This window comes from Dipodomys ordii, unplaced genomic scaffold, assembly GCF_000151885.1.
Source record: "Dipodomys ordii isolate 6190 unplaced genomic scaffold, Dord_2.0 Scaffold107, whole genome shotgun sequence".
In the NCBI taxonomy this organism is placed as follows: Eukaryota; Metazoa; Chordata; class Mammalia; order Rodentia; family Heteromyidae; genus Dipodomys; species Dipodomys ordii.
Genome location: NW_012267323.1, coordinates 4521028 through 4539133, shown reverse-complemented (window position 1 = coordinate 4539133; position 18106 = coordinate 4521028). Strand labels below are relative to the sequence as shown.

The window sequence follows — 18106 nt, the reverse complement described above, 5'->3', positions numbered from 1 at the left end:
CGGCCCTTCCTCACCGCCCCGGCGGATTTGATCTTCAGATTGCTCTCCCCCCCCACACACTTCACCCCCCTCCTCCTCCTCCACCGGACCCCCCCCCCATACACACAGGTGGAGGTGGTGCTGGCGGGGCCGGTGCTCGGTGGGTGCGGAAGCTTCTGCTTGAGGAAAGCCGGGCATCGCGCTTGCTTGGGATCCCCGCGGCTTCCCCCCCACACCATCCCCTCACTCCACCCCCCCCCATCATCATCATCATCCGCCCGTCCGCGCCGCTTTGCCCGCGGCCGCCGCGTCCCAGAACCGCGGGGTCGTCGCGTGTTTGTGTTTGATCCCGCGGGCGGCCGGGGGGGCGCGCGTGTGCTGAAGCCGGTGCCTGCGGGGCGGCCGAGGTAGATCACGGAGCGGGACTCCTCTGGGGCAGAGCCCGGTGCCCCCCCCCCCTCACCTACCCACACACCTTGATCCGCCTTCACTGCCGCCGCCATGGAACTGGGCCCGGAGCCCCCCCACCGCCGTCGTCTGCTCTTCGCCTGCAGCCCTCCTCCTCCCCCCCACCCCGCGCCGCAGTCCACGGCCCAGGCCTTGTTGGGCGCGTCTGCCGCTGGGGGGATGTCCCCTGTCACCAACCTGACCGTCACGATGGACCAGTTGCAGGGACTGAGCCGGTAAGATTTGGGAATAGGGGGTAGGGGGAGAAACAGGCGAGCGATCCTCCCCCCCCCACATTTCCCTCACTGGGCTTTACCTGTGGGTCCTCGGGAAGAAATCAGATCGTGGGGAGCCTACCTCCGTCCTGCTGGAGAGATCCGGATGCTCCCCTCGAGAAGGAGTCAACTGGATCTAGTCAGGCCTGGCCATGTGCACCTTCTTCTCCCTGGGAGGTCCGGAAGGTTCAGGTGGGAGAAAATGGCTCAGATCCTCTCCATGGGTTTATCCCTCAGCCCGAGTAAGACCTAAGTAGGGTCCCCTACTTGTGGACACCCCCTTTTCAGACTGCTCTCCCAGTTCCTTAGACCAGGAAGCTGGTTTGGATATGAATCCCTACATCTTTCCCCCCCTACCTCCCCCTTACCCAAACTGCTAGGCCTTCATTTCCCACCCCCCTCCCCCTTGGCTGAACCAACGCCTGAAAAATCTTAGTTTCCTGTGAGCTTTGTTCCTTCTCAACAAAGGGACGGCGGCATTTTCCTGTCCCGCATTTGTGCAAAATCTACAAACCCCAGTCCCTGATGTCCACCGGTCTCTGCTTTCCTAAGGCCAAGTCCTTTTTACTTTTTCCTAGACTTTTTTTTTCTCCTTTTTTCCTATAGCAAAATACATTCCACCATGTCCCAGCAAAAGCTACTTTTATGTTCTCAAACTTTGGGCATTTCACTCGCTGATCGCTGCCTTTGGAAAGCCAGAATTTCTAGTTCCATTTCCCCTCCACCTCTCTGGCAAGCACATTAACCTAGTGCTTTCAGGAAAGCGTACCATAGCCTTTCAATCTTACAATATGGCTAGGGCCAAGTCTATCCACTCCTTTCCTTTGCTCTCAGACCTTACTCTGGCTATTGTGGGTGGCAAAGTGGGGTGGTGTGGTGAGGCCTCATAATGATCAAGGTAGGTGGCAGTGTGGTTACTTCGTGTTCTGTGTGTGACTTTTAACTGTCCTAAAAATTGCTGCAACTCTTTTTCTTGGTTTCAGTGAGTGTGAACAGTCACTGGAGGTGAAAAATAACAGCAGTCTTCAGAGAATGGGCTCTTCCGAATCCACTGATTCAGGTATTTTCTTTTCATCTTGATCCTGTATTTTCCAGTGTGCTCTGTGGAGAATGATACTGGAGATTTTCTGAAAGAGATTTCTTCCAGGGCTGGGAAGGTGACTCAGTGGTAGAGTGCTTGCCTTCCATGCATGAAACCCTGGGTTTGATTTCTCAGCACCACATAAGCAGAAAAAGCCAGAAGTGGCGCTGTGGCTCAAGTGGTAGAGTGCTCGCTTTGAGCTGAAGAGCTGAGGGCCAGCGCCCAGGCCCAGAGTTCAAGCCTCATGACTGACCCCACCCCCCCAAAAAAATATTTCTTCCACCTGGTCACTGAGTTTTGGTGAACTGAAACACAGACAAGTCTTTGGAAGGTGTTGGATGTTTGCTTGCTCATGACGGATGAGTAAAATTCATTACATAATTGCCATTCAGGGTTAGGAATGTGGCTTAATGCTAGCATGCTTGACTAGCATATGTGAAGCCCTGGGTTCGATTCTTTAGTACCAGTGGCACTGTGGCTCAAGTTGTAGAGCACTAGCCTTGAGCAAAAGCAGCTCAGGGACTGTGCCCAGGCCATGAGTCCAAGCCCCACAACTGGCAAAAGCAAAACAAAACCAAAAACACCCAAAACTGTCATTCAGAAAAGTATATGGGGTTGGGTAATTGGAAGTATAGTGAAATCTCAGTGTAGGAAATAATAGGCCATTGTCTTTCATTCTGTGCCATAAGTTCAAGTTATGGTGGGGTTATACAGATAGAAATATGCCACAAAACCTTTTAGGTTTAGACATATAGGAGCAAAGGTCTTAAACTGTAGTGTATAGGCTCACCACCTGCCCCCCCTCTCATCCCCCCCAATCATGGGGCTTGAACTCAGGGCCTGTGAGCTATCCCTGAGCTCTTTTGCTCAAGCTAGTACTCTACCACTTTGCGCTAGAGGTCCACCTGTTTTCTGGTGGTTCATTGGAGATAAGTCTCACAGAACTTCCTGCCTGGACTAGCTTCAAACCATGATCCTTTGATTTCAGCCTCCTTAGTAGCTAGGATTACAGGCTTGAGCCACCAGTGCCCTGCTCTACATAGGCTTTCTTTCTCCTCTCTTCTGCTCCCCCCTCACTCTCAAACACACATTCTCAGAAAGATCTTCCTTTCTGGCTGGTATGGTCATCCTCCCTCCTCATTAGTCAGGAGCTCTTTTTGCCAGTCCTGGGGCTTGAATTCAGGGCCTTTTGCCTCGTACTGTCCCTGAGCTTCTTGTGCTCAAAGCTAACTCTCTACCACTTGAGCCACAGCGCCACTTCTGGCTTTTTCTAGTTATGTGCTACTGAGGAATCGAACCCAGGGCTTCATGCATGCTAGGCAAGCATCCTACCACTAAGCCACCTTCCCAGCCCCCAGCCAGGAACTTTAATGTTTAACTTTATGCAAAGCTACATAGACACAGACTGAATTGGTGCCAGGCAGGTTTTAGTGGGACTGAGCCATTCTGAACTGGCATACAATCATGCTGAGCAATTGGACAGTTACCTGCAGTCTTTGGTGAGTAGATGTATTACTTGATATTTTGTTAAAGGCAGCAAATTTTTGTCTTGTACACCATATGAGTAATGAATTCGGGGGGTTTGTGTTTTGGTCAGTCCTGGGGCTTGAACTCTGGCCCTGGGCACTGTCCCTCAGCTTTTCAGCTCAAGGCGAGCGCTCTACCACTTGAGCTACAGCGCCACTTCTGGTTTTCTAGTGGTTTATTGGAGATAGGAGTCTCACAGTCTTTCCTGCCCAGGCTGGCTTTGAACCGCGATCCTCAGATCTCAGCCTCCTGAGTAGCTAGGATTACAGGCATGAGCCACCGGCGCCTGGCTTAAATATGTTTCTTTATGCACTCAACTTAGGGTATGATTTGACAAAATAACTTGAAATCAAAGTTGTTCAAGAAAAAATCTGGTATTCTTTGCATGCTTGGATTTACAGAAAATTATGTGGGTCACCTACTTTTATCTGGATAAGTAAGTTATCATGATTGATAGTTTAATTCAAGTTTTCCTCAGGTCTTATTTCCCTTGATGGTATTTGCCAGTAAAAAAAACAAAAACAAAAAAACCCACTGTGTGGGAGAGGGAGGGAGAGGAAACCTCTGAATATACTATGAAAATATTTTAATAACAAAAGTCTTTTGGGGAGTAATTTCCTGATATATTTTTTCTCTTCCTACAGGTTTCTGTCTGGATTCTCCTGGACCCTTGGACAGAAAAGAAAAGTATATATTCACTATTTTAAAGTTTTCTACTTTTTAAGATAAAAATTCTAAACTCTTAACTGTATTATTATTAATTATTATGTCTTTTTTGGAATTGGTGATCAAACACAGGATGTTGCATTTGCTAAGTACGCATTTTGCCACTGAGCTATATCTCAGTTGCAAAATTCTAAACTTTTACTGTTTGGGTTTTGTTGTTGTTGTTTTTTGCCAATCCTGGGGCTTGAACTCAGGGCCTGGGCATTGTCCCTGAGCTTTTGCTCAAGATTCCACTCTACTACTTGAGCCACAGTGCCACTTCCAGCTTTTTCCGTTTACGTGGTGCTGAGGAATTGAACCCAGGGCTTCATGCATGCTAGGCAAACTCTGCCATTAAGCCACATTCCCAGCTCTGGCTTTTTTTTTGGGGGGGGGTCATAGGGCTTGAACTCTGGGCCTGGGCACTGTCTCTGAGCTCTTCAGCTCAAGGTGTTGCTCTACAATTTGAGCCACAGCGCCACTTTACCTCGCCTCCCTCCCCTCTGTCCCCTAGTTTATTGGAGATTAGAGTCTCACAGACTTCCTGCCTGGGCTGGCTTCTAACTGAGATCCTCAGATCTTAGCCTCCTGAGTACGATTACAGGCATAAGCCACCTATGACTGGCTACTTTTTTTCTTTTTAACCTAAAAACCTATGTTTGGGGGTACTTCTGGGACTAGCCAGCTTTAGAGCCTAGCATCTAGCCTAGCTGCTTGAGCCACAGCACCACTTCTGGTTTTCTAGTGGTTTATTGGAGATATGAGTCTCACGGACTTTCCTGCCCAGGCTGACTTTGAATTGAGATTCTCAGATCTCAGCCTCCTGAGTAGCTAGGATGACAGGCCTAAGCCACAGGCGCCCGGCTTATGTTTACTTTTTTATTTGCTTTATTCTCAGTTATTTTCCTTGATCTCATTACAGCCTTGAAAATCCCGTGAGGAGAATAAATTTCTTACCTGTAAGTTAATTTCGTTGTTTATTTTGAGCTAATACCTGTTAACACCTCTTGTATGCCCTCCTCCCCCCAGTCCCCAAGCTACTAGGTGACCTTCATAGGAGACCTCAGTTTAGAAAATGAACATTATTTTTCTGTACTCTCAGAGGCCTCAGCGATTGCTTCTTTGGGACTTTGTCCTCTGTCTCTTGGTTTTATCAAACCAGGAAGGGATTGGTTGAGCACTACAATTCGTGTTGAAAAAAAGGAAATAGACCTTTGTAAATTGGGTGCAAAGCTTTGTTGGGAGTCCTTCTTTCTGTATGCTAGCTAGGTGGGGTCCTGTTGTGCTGTGTAGAAAGTTAAGCATTCCCACCCCATTCCACCTCTTTCAAAATCTGAATTTTTGCTGGGTATGCTAACACAGCGCTTGAGAGACAAGTTAATCTGGAATTGTCCCTGAGCTTCTTTTGCTTAAGGCTTCCCCTCTACCACTGGAGCTACAGCACCACTTCCGGTTCTCTGGTAGTTAATTGGAGATGAATCTTAAGGACATTCCTGCCTGGGCTGGCTTTGAACCAGAATCCTCGGGTCTCAGCCTCCTGAGTAGCTAAGATTAAAGGCGTGAGCCACCAGTACCTGGCTAACTTCTGGCTTTTTCTGTGTATGTGGTACTGAGGAATCCAAACCCAGGGCTTCATGCATGCTAGGCAAGCACTTTTACTACTAGGACACATTCCTAGTCTGCTTTTCGTTATTTTTCAAAGAAGGTCTTGAATTTTGCCAGGCTGTCCTCAAACTGCCATCTGATCTATTGTTGCTGAGTAGCTAGGGTTACAGGCATGAACCACTGTATCCAATTCCCATTGAATTTTTCTTCACCTGCTCATTCAAATTTCCTTTTTTTTTTTTTTCCCACTTTGATAGCAGAAGCTTTTGGGATGTAGCCCAGCTTTGAAGAGGAGCCATTCCGATTCTCTGGACCATGACATTTTTCAGCTCATCGACCAGGATGAAAACAAGGAAAATGTGAGTATCACATCATTGTAGTAACCCGGGGGGGGGGGGGAGGGTCTGCCAAGTATCAGCAGTTTAGGAAGGACAAGGCTGGACTACTACAAGAATAATTATGTGCATATAGAATATAAAATGGTACCTGGAAGATGTCACTCAGATTGTTGCTCTGGGGGATTGTTTATCTAAAATGTATGCACGGAGGCTAGAAATGTGGCGTAGTTGTAAAGTGCTTGCCTAGCATGCATGCAGCCCTGGGTTTGATTCCTCAATACCATATAAACAGAAAAGGCTGGAAGTGGCTCTGTGGCTCAAGTGGTAGAGTACTAGCTAGCCTTGAGCACAGAGAGGCTCAGGGACAGAGCCCAGGTCCTGAGTTCAAGCCCCAGGACCAGCTTCCTCCCCCCCACCCCACAAAAAAGTGTTATGGGGTGCTGGTGGCTCATGCCTGTAATCTTCGCTGCTCAGGAAACTGAAATCTGAGGATCCAGGTTCAAAGCCATCCCCAGTAGGAAAATCAATGAGACTTATCTGCAATTAACCGCCAGAAAACTGGAAGTAGCACTGTGGCTCAAAGTGGTAGAGTGCTGCCCTTGAGCCAAAATGCTCAGGGACAGTGCCAGGCCCTGAGTTCAAGCCCCAGGACTGATTCCCCACCCCCAACCCCACTTCTCTCCACCCCCCAAAAGCCGGGCGGGGGGGGGTGCTTCTTGCTAGTGTTTGGAAGCTTGGAGCCAACAAATTCAGAGTAACTGAAACAGTGATTTTGAAGATGAGTTCCCGGTACAGCTTAGCTGGTTTTCTGCTTCAGGCTACCTTTTCTAGCATTCTCTGTCACTCTTATTTCCCTATGCTTATTTTCTCCTCATTTCCTGCTAAAATGCCACAGCTTTTAATCTTTATAATCTTCCAGACTTAGTGTAAAACCAATGGCCTCCAAGAACTCACCTGGTTCTTCTATTTGGCTCCTTGAGAAATGTCATGAGGGAGATAGATTCTTTGCCTTGAGATCTGGAGCAGTACACTGGCTTCTCCCTCCGCCCCCTACCAAATCCTGAAGTCCTGGGGTTGAACTCGGCCTACATGCTGTCCCTGGGGTTTTTTGTGGTAGAGATGGTTGGACGACTAATGCTCAGAAAGTACTTCCTGTGTTTGTGTTGGCGTTCTAGACAGCTGGTTTTAATGCTTTATAAGTTCTTAAGTGAATAGCTTAGGATGGGGTGTATGAATACTTTAGATTTTTGAACTTTTTTTTTTTGTCAGTGCTTTGGTTTGTACTCAGGGCCTTTCTTTTTCATTTTTTTCTTTCTTTCTTTTTTTTTTTCCAGTCCTGGGCCTTGAACTCAAGAGTCTAGGATTGCCTCTGAGCTTGTGTGCTCAGGGCTAGTGCTCTATCACTTTTGTCATTCGTTTTTTGTTTTGTTTTGTGAATTGTGGGGCTTGAACTCTGGGCTTGGGAGCTGTCCCTGCGCTCTTGAGCTCAAGGTGGATGCTCTACTGCTTGAGCCATAATGCTACTTCCAGCTTTCTAGTGCTTTATTGGAGATAAGAGTCTCACGGACTTTCATGCCAGGGCTAGCTTTGAGCCAGGATGCTTGGATCTCAGCTTCCTGAGTAACTAGGATTACAGGTGTGAGCCACTGGTGACTGGTGGGGTTTGAACTCTGGGCTTGGGCTCTGTCCCTCAGCTCTTCAGCTCAAGGCGAGTGCTCTACCACTTGAGCCACAAAAGCCTCTCCTGGCTTTTTCTGCTTATGTGGTGCTGAGGAATCGAAGGGCTCCATGCATGCTAGACAAGCAGTCTGCCACTAAACCATGTTCCCAGCTCCTATTGTTTTATTTTTATTTTTTGGCAATTGTAAGTTTTGAATGCAGGGCCCGAATGCTGTCCCTGAGCTCTTTTGTTCAGGGTTAATGCTCTACCACTTTGAGCCACAGCTCCATTTCTAGTTTTTGAGTGGTTAATTGGAGCTGAGAGTCTCTCAGACTTTCCTGCCTAGGCTGGCTTCAACCCGTGATCCTCAGATCTCAGCCTCCTGAGTAGCTAGGATTGCAAGTGTAGGCCACTAGCACTCAGCAAGTGTGATTTTTGTTTAAGCAAACAAACAAACAGAACAATTTTCTTTGCATTGCTGTCAAATTCAGGATTTTTTTTTTTTTGGTCAGTTGTGAGGCCTGAACTCTGGGCGCTGTCCCTCAGCTCTTCAGCTCAAGGGTAGTGCTCTACCACTTGTGCCACAGCACCCCTTGTTTTTTTCTGCTTATGTGGTGTTGAGGATTCAAACCCAGGGCCTCATGCATGCAAGGCAAGCACTCTACCACTGAGCCACCTTCCTAGCCCCTCAAATTCAGGATTTTGTACATCACTAAAGTGCTCTCTAACCACTGAACAAACCCACCCCAGTCCTGGATGCTGCATTTGAAGTTAACTATATACAAATCAGTGTTGGAATTTGATCAGAGATGAACTCTGAATTTGGAGACAGTTCCTGAGGGTAATCAGTGCTCACACCTTTGTCTTCCCAAGTTATAACTGAGGCTGGAGAGCTGGATTTTCATGAGCAGTAGATGTCTTATCTATGCCTTTCAGGAAGTGTTTGAGTTTAAGAAGCCCATAAGACCTGCCTCTCGTGGTTGCCTGCATGCCCATGGACATGACGAGAGCAAAGATGTCTTCACACAAGGCAGAACTCAGCCCCAGCTCGAATGGTATGTGTTCTGCCCTTTTTTTTTTTTTTTTTGCCAGTCCTGGGGTTTGAACTCAGGACCTGGGTACTGTCCCTGAGTTTCTTGTGCTCAAGGCTAGTACTGTACCACAAGAGCCATAGCGCCTTTTCTGGCTTTGAAGTAATTAATTGGAGATAGGACTCTCAAAGATTTTTCTGCCCAGGCTGGCTTCGAATTGAGATCTTCAGATCTCAGCCTCCTGAGTAGCTAGGATTACAAGCGTGAGCCACCAGCACCCAGCCTGCATGGTCTTTTATCTTCAGTTAACCACTAAAATGCTAGACTAGGCGTGTTGTGCAAGGTTCTGAGTATAAACCTCAGTACTTCATTATAAATTTTAAAAAATCAAAACTCTTTCTCCTGCACAATGTATCCAAAGTGCTGAAGCATTTCCCAAACAGTAATTTTGTTTGGAGAGAGTATTTGAAACCAGCTCAAGCAGGAAAGTCCATGAGACTCTTATCCCTAATAAACTACTCAGAAAAGCTAGAAGTGGTGCTATGGCTCAAGTGGTAGAGTGCTAGCCTTGAGCACAAAGAAGACAGCACCCAGGCCCTGAGTTCAAGCCCCAGGACTGGCACCAAAAAACTTCTTTTATCGGTTGATGCTAAAATTTCCCTTCTATGTAAAATAGGACATATAATACATGGTTGGGGTTTTTTAGTTGTTTTTTGTTTCTTTTTGTTTTTGGTATTGGGGATCGAACCCAGGACGTTACACTTGTAAGGCAAATGCTTTGCCACTGAGCTACCTCCCAGCCCCGTAGTATGGTTTTTTTTGTTGTTGTTCTTTCTTTTAGCTTTCTTCACATGAAAGAGATAGTGAGCCAAGGAATTTTGTTCCTCTTTTTACACCCCAGTCACCTGTGACGGCTAGTTTGTCCGATGAGGATGATGGCTTCATGGACCTTCTTGATGGAGAGAATCTGAAGGTACTGTGTGTGTGTGTGTGTGTGTGTGTGTGTGTGTGTGTGTGTGTGTGTGTGTGTGTGCGTGCGCGCGCGCGTGCGCGCTGGTGGCCCACACCTATAATCCTAGCTACTCAGGAGCCTGAGAGCTGAGAATCATTGTTCAAAGCCAGCTCTGGCAGGAAAGATCATGAGACTCTTCTCTCCAATAATCCACTCAGAAAACTGGAAGTGGTGCTGTGGCTCAAGTGGTAGAGTGCTCGCCTTGAGCTAAAGAGCTGAGGGACAGCACCGAGGCCCAGAGTTCAAGCCCCACGACCAGCAACAACAAAAAAGAATTACATGAATAGCATTTAAGAGTGGGGGATGTCTAGCCCATAGTCCAGATTGGTAGAGGATAATATAGACACATAATGTTTCCCAATGGCTAGCCTTAGCCCATCTGCCAATATCGATCTTTGTGTATGGCCCATAATGATGTTATAAATATCCAGATGGTCCTGGGCAAAGGGCTGGGGGAGGTTCCCAGCCTTTGGCCTGGTCTCTATTGGTTACTTCAAAGCCATTTTTCTCTTTTCTTTAGAACGACGAGGAGACCCCATCGGGGATGGCAAGCCTCTGGACAGCTCCCCTGGTCATGAGGAGAGCTACAAATATTGTAAGTTATTTAGGGGGTGTCTGGAGGGAGAGTAGTTGAAGCACTGGATAAGAGTTGTGTCCTTTGCTAAGTACAGCCTAAGGCTGACTGGAATGGTGTGACTGTGACTTGAAAACCTCTGTTTTAGATCTAGGATGGATGTGTTCTCCTATAGTTTGTGACCCTGATGTTGCACGTGGTCTGTGCACGTTTTCCAGTCTGTAAATAACCTAGCTACTCAGGAGGCTGAGATCTAAGGATCGTGATTCCAAGCCAGCCTGGGCAAAAATAAATCCCTAAGACTCTTTATCTCCAATGAATTTCCCATGAAAAGTGAGGAATAGAGTTGTGGTTTGACTGATAGAGCGCCATGACCTACTGAAAAAAAATTCTAATTAATGGGTTTCATTTGGACATGTGCTTATCCGTCCCTATGGTGTTTATTGATGTTTATTTATTTTTGCCGGTCCTGGGGCTTGAACTCAGGGGCTGGGCACTGTCCTTGAGTCTTTTTGTGTTCTACCACTCGAACCACAGCAACACTTCCAGCTTTTTTGAGTAGTTTATTGGAGATAAGAATCGCATAGGGGCCCAGTGTGGTGGTTCATGCCTATAATCCCAGCTACTCAGGAGCCTGAGAGCTGAGGATGGAGGTTCAAAGCTAGCTCTAGCAGGAAAGGTTGTGGGACTTTCAATCTCCAATAAACCACTCAGAAAACTGGAAGTGGTGCAGTGGCTCAAGTGCTAGCCTTGAGCTAAAGAGCTGAGAGACAGTGTTCAGGCCGAGTTCTAAGCCCCATGACCAACAAAAAAAAAAAATTAAAGAGATAGTGTCCAGGCCTTGAGTTCAAGCCCCAGGATTGGTGATAAAAAAAAAAAAAAGGGAGTAGGATGGAGAATAAATCCTAAATTTAGCTATGATGAATCTCTTGTCTTTCATCCTAAGGGCAATGGCTGCAGGCTATTTGATTCCCCTTCCCAGTGTGTCTCCAGCACTCGGTCAGCAATGAAGAGAACGGACCGATCTCAAGAGGAGTCTCCCCAAGGAAGCACCAAGCGGCGGAAGAGCTTGGCTGGAACTAGTCCCGGAGGGTCACTTAATCCAGAGAGGACTCCTGAGGTTTGTTTTGCAAGTCCCTTCGGGCATGTTTCACTGGATTGTTTGTAGAAGTTCTAGACAGAATCCAGCTTCATCTTTTTTCCCCTCTGCCTTTGATTTCATTACAGATTTTACACCAGTCTTTGTCTCTGACATCTTCCCCCAAAGGGACCATAGAGAACATCCTGGACAATGACCCCAGAGACCTTATAGGAGATTTCTCTAAGGTATTATTACTGCCAGCAGCTCTAGCTGATACATGGGGTGTGAGGACATATAACTCTCCACTCAGCCTTGCTCCAGTCTCAAAGTGGTTTGTGTTAAAAATAGGGCTGGAATGTGGCTCAGTGGTAGAGTGCTTGCCTAGCATGCATGAAGCCCTGGGTCTGATTCCTCAGGACCACATACACAGAAAAAGCCAGAAGTGGCACTGTGGCTCAAGTGGTAGAGTGTGTTAGCCTTGAGCAAGAGAAGCTCAGGGACAGTGCCCAGGCCCCAAGTTCAGGCCCCAGTACTGTCCAAAAAAAGAAGAATAAAAATAGGGAAACAGCCAGGCCCTGGTGGCTCATGCCTGTCAACCTAGCTACTCAGGAGGCTGAGATGTAAGGATCACAATTTGAAGCCATCCCAGGCAGGAAAGTCCATGATACGGTTACAGCCAAAAAATTGGAAGTATAGTTGTGGCTCCTGTGGCAGAACACTATCCTTGAACAAAAAATGCTCTGTGTAGCGTAGCGCCCAGGCCCTGAGTTTAATACCCAGGATGAGCACAAAAAATATTAACAATAAAGTTGGGAACTGGTGGCTCATACCTGTAATCCTTAGGTACTCAGGAGGCTGAGATCTGTGGATCACGGTTCAAAGCCAGCCCAGGTATGAAAGTATTAACGGAATAAACTTGGTTTCTCACAGTTGGGTCCATTTTGATCTTTGACCATATGGATCTTCTTCATGTTAATGAGGAGTTTGAAATAGAGAGCTATCCCCCACCACCAGGCAAACAGTATAAATATAACATGTAGTCTCTCAGAGTCTCTAAATAAGTATCTTTTCTTTTCTTTTTTTTTTTTAAAGGGTTATCTCTTTCATACAGTTGCTGGGAAACATCAAGATTTAAAATACATCTCTCCAGAAATTGTAAGTTATCTTTTGGGACCTACCACCTCTGAAGTATCTGAATCCAGTTGTTCCTGACAGTACAAGCTAACCTTCCTCTGCTTTCTCTCTACAGATGGCATCTGTTTTGAATGGCAAGTTTGCCAATCTCATTAAAGAATTTGTTATCATTGACTGCCGGTACCCATATGAATATGAAGGAGGCCACATCAAGGTATGGATTCTTGAAACCTTTCTTGCTGGGCATAGAAGGAGCCATAAAGGGCTAGGAAGGTGGCTTAGTGGTAGAGTGCTTGCCTTGCATGCATGAAGCCCTGGGTTTGATTCCTCAGTACCACATACACAGAAAAAGCCCGAAGTGGCACTGTGGCTCAAGTGGTAGAGTACTAGCCTTGAGCTGAAGATCTGAGGGACAGTGCCCAAGCCCAGAGTTTAGGCCCTACAACCAACAAAAATAAAAATAGAGAGCCATAGGACAAGACTTGTTTTTTTAAAAGTGAGAGCGTGGGATACATATATGTCATCCCAGCTATTTGAAAGATAAAGACAGGACCAGCCTGAGTGAACTTAGCTTTAACCTTATTTCAGAAACAAAATATATATAATTAAAAGGTGTGAGTTCGATCTCCAGTATTACAAAACGGGGGGGAGGGAGAGCTGGGTCAGTAGTGACATCTGATTGTTTAGTGCATATGTTGGTAGTGATTGTTTTTGTTTTTTGTTTTCCTGTCTTGAGACTGGGACTTAAACTCAGTAGGGTGCGCGTGCGTGCGTGCGTGCGTGTGTGTGTTTTGCTGGTTGTGGGGCCTGAACTCAGGGCCTGGGCGCTGTCCCTCAGCTCTTCAGCTCAAGGCAAGCACTCTACCACTTGAGCCACAGCACCACTTCCCGTTTTCTGGTGGTTCATTGGACATAGGAGACTCACAGACTTTCCTGCCGTGGCTGGCTTTGAACCTCAATCCTCAGATCTCAGCTTCCTGATCCATGTTTTTTTTAAGAAGCTTCGATACAAAGATTTGATGCCAGGCACAGTGGTTCATACCTGTAATCCTAGCTACTCAAGAGACTGAGAACTGAGGATTGCAGTTTGAAGTCAGCCCAGGCAAGGTGCAGATTTGAATACCCCAAGCTCCCTACCGGGAAACTGGCAGAATCCCAAGCATGGTGAAACCCAAGGGTACTAAAGGAGGTGTGGTACCTTCACAGGGTGCAGTAAATTTACACATGGAAGAAGAAGTTGAAGACTTCTTGCTGAAGAAGCCCATCGTACCTACTGATGACAAGCGTGTCATTGTCGTGTTCCACTGCGAGTTTTCTTCGGAGAGAGGGCCCCGCATGTGAGTGCTTCTGAGCGTGAGGCTTCTGGGGAGGAAGTCCCTCCCCCACACTGCTTTTGTGGAACATAGTGGTGCGGTGTGTGGCTTTCCCGTGGAGCGTACTTCAGTGTATCGAGCAGGTCATTTCCCTGCTTCTGCCTCTAGGTACAAGACATACTTTGTGTTGTAAAAGGTATTGGAGGGGCTGGGAAGGTGGCTTAGTGGTAGAGTGCCTGCCTAGCATGCACAAAGCCCTGGGTTCGATTCCTCAGTACCACATAAACAGAAAAGGCCAGAAATGGTGCCGTGGCTCAAATGTTAAGAGTGCTAGCAGCTTTAAGCAAAAGAAGCTCAAGCATAGTGCCCAAGCCCTGAGTTCAAGCCCCAGGACCAGCTAGCATCAAAGAAAGAAGAAAGTATAAAAGTTTTGAATCTTCAATTAACAAGAAACCAGAAATAGAGCTGTTGCTCAAGTGTCTCCCGAGGTTAAGGACTTGTCCCTGTCCTAACTCCCATCTCCCATTCCACACCCCCCACCTTGTGTGTGTGACAGCAAGCACTCCACTATTGAGCCTTTTTCCCATTCCTGTGCTGTACATTAATATAAAGCTATTAATTGTATTGATTAACCTGTGAATGGCTACATTGGAGCAAAGTCCCCATGTTCACTCATGAGCAGAGGTAGCTGATAACTTCCCTTTGCCTCTCCAGGGCCCGAACCTCTTGCCACACAAGCAAAATCAACCCCTAAACCTGTATGCATGTGGCCTGGAAAGGTGGCTTTAGTGGTAGAGTGCTTGCCTAGCATGCATGAAGCCCTGGGTTCGATTCCTCAGTACCACATACACGGAAAAAGCCAGAAGTGGTGCTGTGGTTCTAGTGGTAGAGCACTAGGACATTGTAAGGATTTCAGCTTTTTTTTTGGGGGGGGGGTCCAGTTGTGGGCCTGAACTCTGGGCCTGGGCGCTGTCCCTCAGCTCTTCAGCTCATGGCTAGTGCTCTACCACTTGAGCCACAGCGCCACTTCCGGCTTTTTTCTTTTTGCTTATGTGGTGCTTAGGAATTGAACCCAGGGCCTCAAGCATGCAAGGCAAGCGCTCTACCACTGAGCCACCTTCCCAGCCGGATTTCAGCTTTTTTTAAATCCCACTTCTGAGCCAGGCACAGGTGGCTCATCTCTGTCATCATTGCTGCCTCAGGAGGCTGAGATCTGAGGATCGCCATTCAAAGCCAGCCTGGGCAGGAAAGTCTGTGAGCCTCTTTATCTCCCAACTGAGCCCCAGAAAACCGGATGTAGTACTGTGGTTCAAAGTAGTAGAGCGTTAGCTTGAAGCAAAAAGCTCAGGGAGAGTGCCCAGGCCCTCAGTTCTTTTGCTGGGTTGTGTTTGTTTCTCTGTATGGGCAAAAACTAACCTGGCACTGGCCTTCCTTCTCCTCCTTCACTAGGTGCCGGTATGTGAGAGAGAGAGATCGGCTGGGTAACGAATATCCCAAACTTCACTATCCTGAGCTATACGTCCTGAAGGGAGGCTACAAGGAGTTCTTCCTGAAATGCCAGGTGAGATGGGGTCTCTGGAGAGCATGTCTGCACCCCTCAGTTGCATTTTATGTTTTGCCAGTCTTGGGGCTAGAACTCAGGGCCTGGGCAATTGTCCCTGAGCTGCTTTTGCTCAAGGTTAGTGCTCTACCACTTGAGCCACAGTATCATTTCAGGCTTTTTCTGTTTATGTGGTACTGAAGAACCGAACCCAGAGCTTCATACATGCTAGGCAAGCACTCTACCACTAAGCAACATTCTTAGCCCACCTTTGTTTTGTTTTGTGCCAGTTCTGAGGCTTAAACTCATGGTATGGGTACTATCCCTGAGCTTTTTTTTTTTTTTTCCTTGGTCATGGGCTTGAACTCTGGGCCTAGGCGCTATCCCTGAGTTCTTCAGCTCAAGGCGAACGTTCTACCACTTGAGCCACAGCGTCACTTCCAGTTTTCTGGTGCTTAATTGGAGATAAGTCTCACAGACTTTTCCTGCCTTGGCTGGCTTTGAACCATGATCCTCAGATCTCAGCCTCCTGAGTAGCTAGGATTACAGGCGTGAGCCACCGGCACCTGGCTCCTGACCTTTTCTTTTCCTTTCTTTTCTTTTTTCTCAAGACTGTGCTGTGGCGCTTTTTTGTTGTTGTTGGTGGTGGTCATGGGGCTGACACTGTGGCTCAAGTGGTAGAGTGCTGGCCTTGAGCAGAAGCAGTTCAGGGATAGTACCCAGGCCGAGTTTGAGCCCCAAGACTGGCAAAACAAGCAAAAAAAAAAAGTCTGTGAGACTCCTTTGTCTCCAGTAAACTACTCAGAAAAAGCCAGAAGTGGTGCCCAGGCCTTTAGTTCAAGCCCCAGGAGCAGGGCTAGTAATGTGGTGACAAGATGGCTATCTGCTTACCACAAAGAAAGCCCTGGTAGAACATGGTGTCTATCCAGGAATTGCACCTCTGGGCAAAGAGGGCCTGACAAGGATATCCTAACCTTCTCCTTTTCTCGTCTTTTTCAGTCTCACTGTGAACCCCCCAGCTATCGCCCCATGCACCATGAAGACTTTAAAGAAGACTTGAAGAAATTCCGTACCAAGAGCCGGACCTGGGCAGGGGAAAAGAGCAAAAGGGAGATGTATAGTCGTCTGAAAAAGCTCTGAATGTGGTGGTAGGGTGCCGGTGCCCCTCTCCCCTTTCCTCTTTGCTGCAGAAAACAAAACAAAACCTTGAACAAAAACCATCTAGCCGAGTGACATTGGGAGAGAGAGATTGATACCAGACTTCCCATACTCCCTGGGCAATCTGCTGTGTTGCACCTCTTAGCCTATCCCTATAAGATGCCCATTAGAACCGTCTGCCAGGGCTGTGAGTGCCACAGGCCCAGTCCCGGAGCTCCATTTGCCAAGCTCCGTCACCGTTTTGGGTAAAGCATGAGAAGAAAAGCAACCAAGAGAGATGCTACTGCGGCTGCTAGCCCAAATACCAAAGACAGCTTAAGGAAGAATCATCGGCGTGGAATAACCCAGATCTTTATAATTTATTCAACTTCATCAATTATTTTAAATTTTTTTTTTAAACTCCTGGAGACTTTTACTGCTTCATTAAGTCAAAAATACTGCCATTTCTAGGTAGAGTGGTTTGGGTTTTTGTTGTGTGTCTGTGTGTGTCTTGTGTTTCGTTAAACCATCCCAGAGACTACTACCTCTGCTTTTAATTGGAAAAAAAAAAAAGACAACTAAAAAGGAAGGTAGGAGATAAGAAAGGGCAAACCTGTTGGGAGTCTTGGGGGACAGAGCTGGGAGCTCTGTCTCTTGTCAGTACCCCCATGCAACTCCCAGGTTGTACCCTATACTAAGGGCTGCTGCTATTAAAGTCAAGATCTGAGATACTGCTCTCAGGCCTGGCTACAGGACATAAGCTTCCTACCACCTCCCCAAACCTACCTCCGGGTCATCGCGATCTCTTTGGGAGAGGGGTGGAGTTGTGTCCTGCTCTTCCTCACCCCCAGATTCCTGTCAATGGTGGCTGGTATAGGAATCACAGGAAGCACTTGATGCAGGTTCCCATTGGGCCCACGTTGGAACTTGGTAGCATGGAAATCCCAGGGTATTAAATGGGGGATGTAGGTGGACTCCATCGGGTTGAATTCGTCTATTCAGTGCCCTTCTATTAACTCTGGTTGATTTCTCCATACGTCATTTTTGTGCGTCAAGATTGGAATCAGTGTCCAAGTGAACTACCTGAAGGCAGAGCTGGAAATGGAAGCCCTGGGTATTCAAAGGAAGAAAGGTTCCCGTCACAAAGGCGACGTTGTAGATTATTTCTTCCGAGGGGAGTGTGGATTTTGAAGGTGTAAAAACTTTCTGGGTTTATCATGTTTTAATTTGAGGGGCAAAGTGATGAGTCTTTACCAGTTAGGTAACCCCATATCAAACTTGCTGGAAGTAAGGGTCTCGAGGGAACACATCCCACTGTAAGGGGCTGAGGCTGCCCTTCAGTGATTCACTCCCACCCTTGGGTGCTAGCCATCATGGCTCCATTGGGGGGAGGGTCTAGCCTTTCCGCCTTCCTGCTCTGGGATTGGAGGAATACTGGAGATGGCTAGTTGGCTGTGTTACGGGTTTGAGTTGCATTTATTTGGCTTCCAAAAACAATCTTGGGAAATGAATGGAATCGAACCTGGGAAACCTCTGTCCACATACATCAAGATACCATTGTATTGTGTACCATCTTAGCATTGTTTAGCTAATGGTTGCAGATTCTGCAAATAAAAGTCATCAAACCCAAGTTCGGCCTAGTTTTTTGGTGGGTTTAAGGAAAATTG

The 18106-nt window shown here is 47.2% G+C and overlaps 1 protein-coding gene across 2 annotated transcripts; it reads left to right on the top strand.

Annotated features, from left to right (window-relative positions):
- Positions 1-244: 244 nt before the first annotated feature.
- Positions 245-17960, top strand: Cdc25a (cell division cycle 25A). Of its 2 annotated transcripts, none has more exons than XM_013028230.1 (14): positions 245-662; positions 1685-1761; positions 3954-3996; positions 4937-4973; positions 5880-5978; positions 9490-9621; positions 10181-10255; positions 11181-11354; positions 11462-11560; positions 12408-12470; positions 12565-12663; positions 13656-13786; positions 15212-15323; positions 16302-17960. In XM_013028230.1, the coding sequence occupies exons 1-14, from the start codon at positions 481-483 to the stop codon at positions 16440-16442; spliced, it is 1464 nt and encodes a 487-aa protein (XP_012883684.1). In that variant the 5' UTR covers positions 245-480; the 3' UTR covers positions 16443-17960. The 2 variants fall into 2 exon arrangements, with proteins under 2 accessions (XP_012883684.1, XP_012883683.1); XM_013028229.1 differs by having other exon boundaries at positions 5877-5978.
- The last annotated feature ends 146 nt before the right edge of the window (positions 17961-18106 follow it).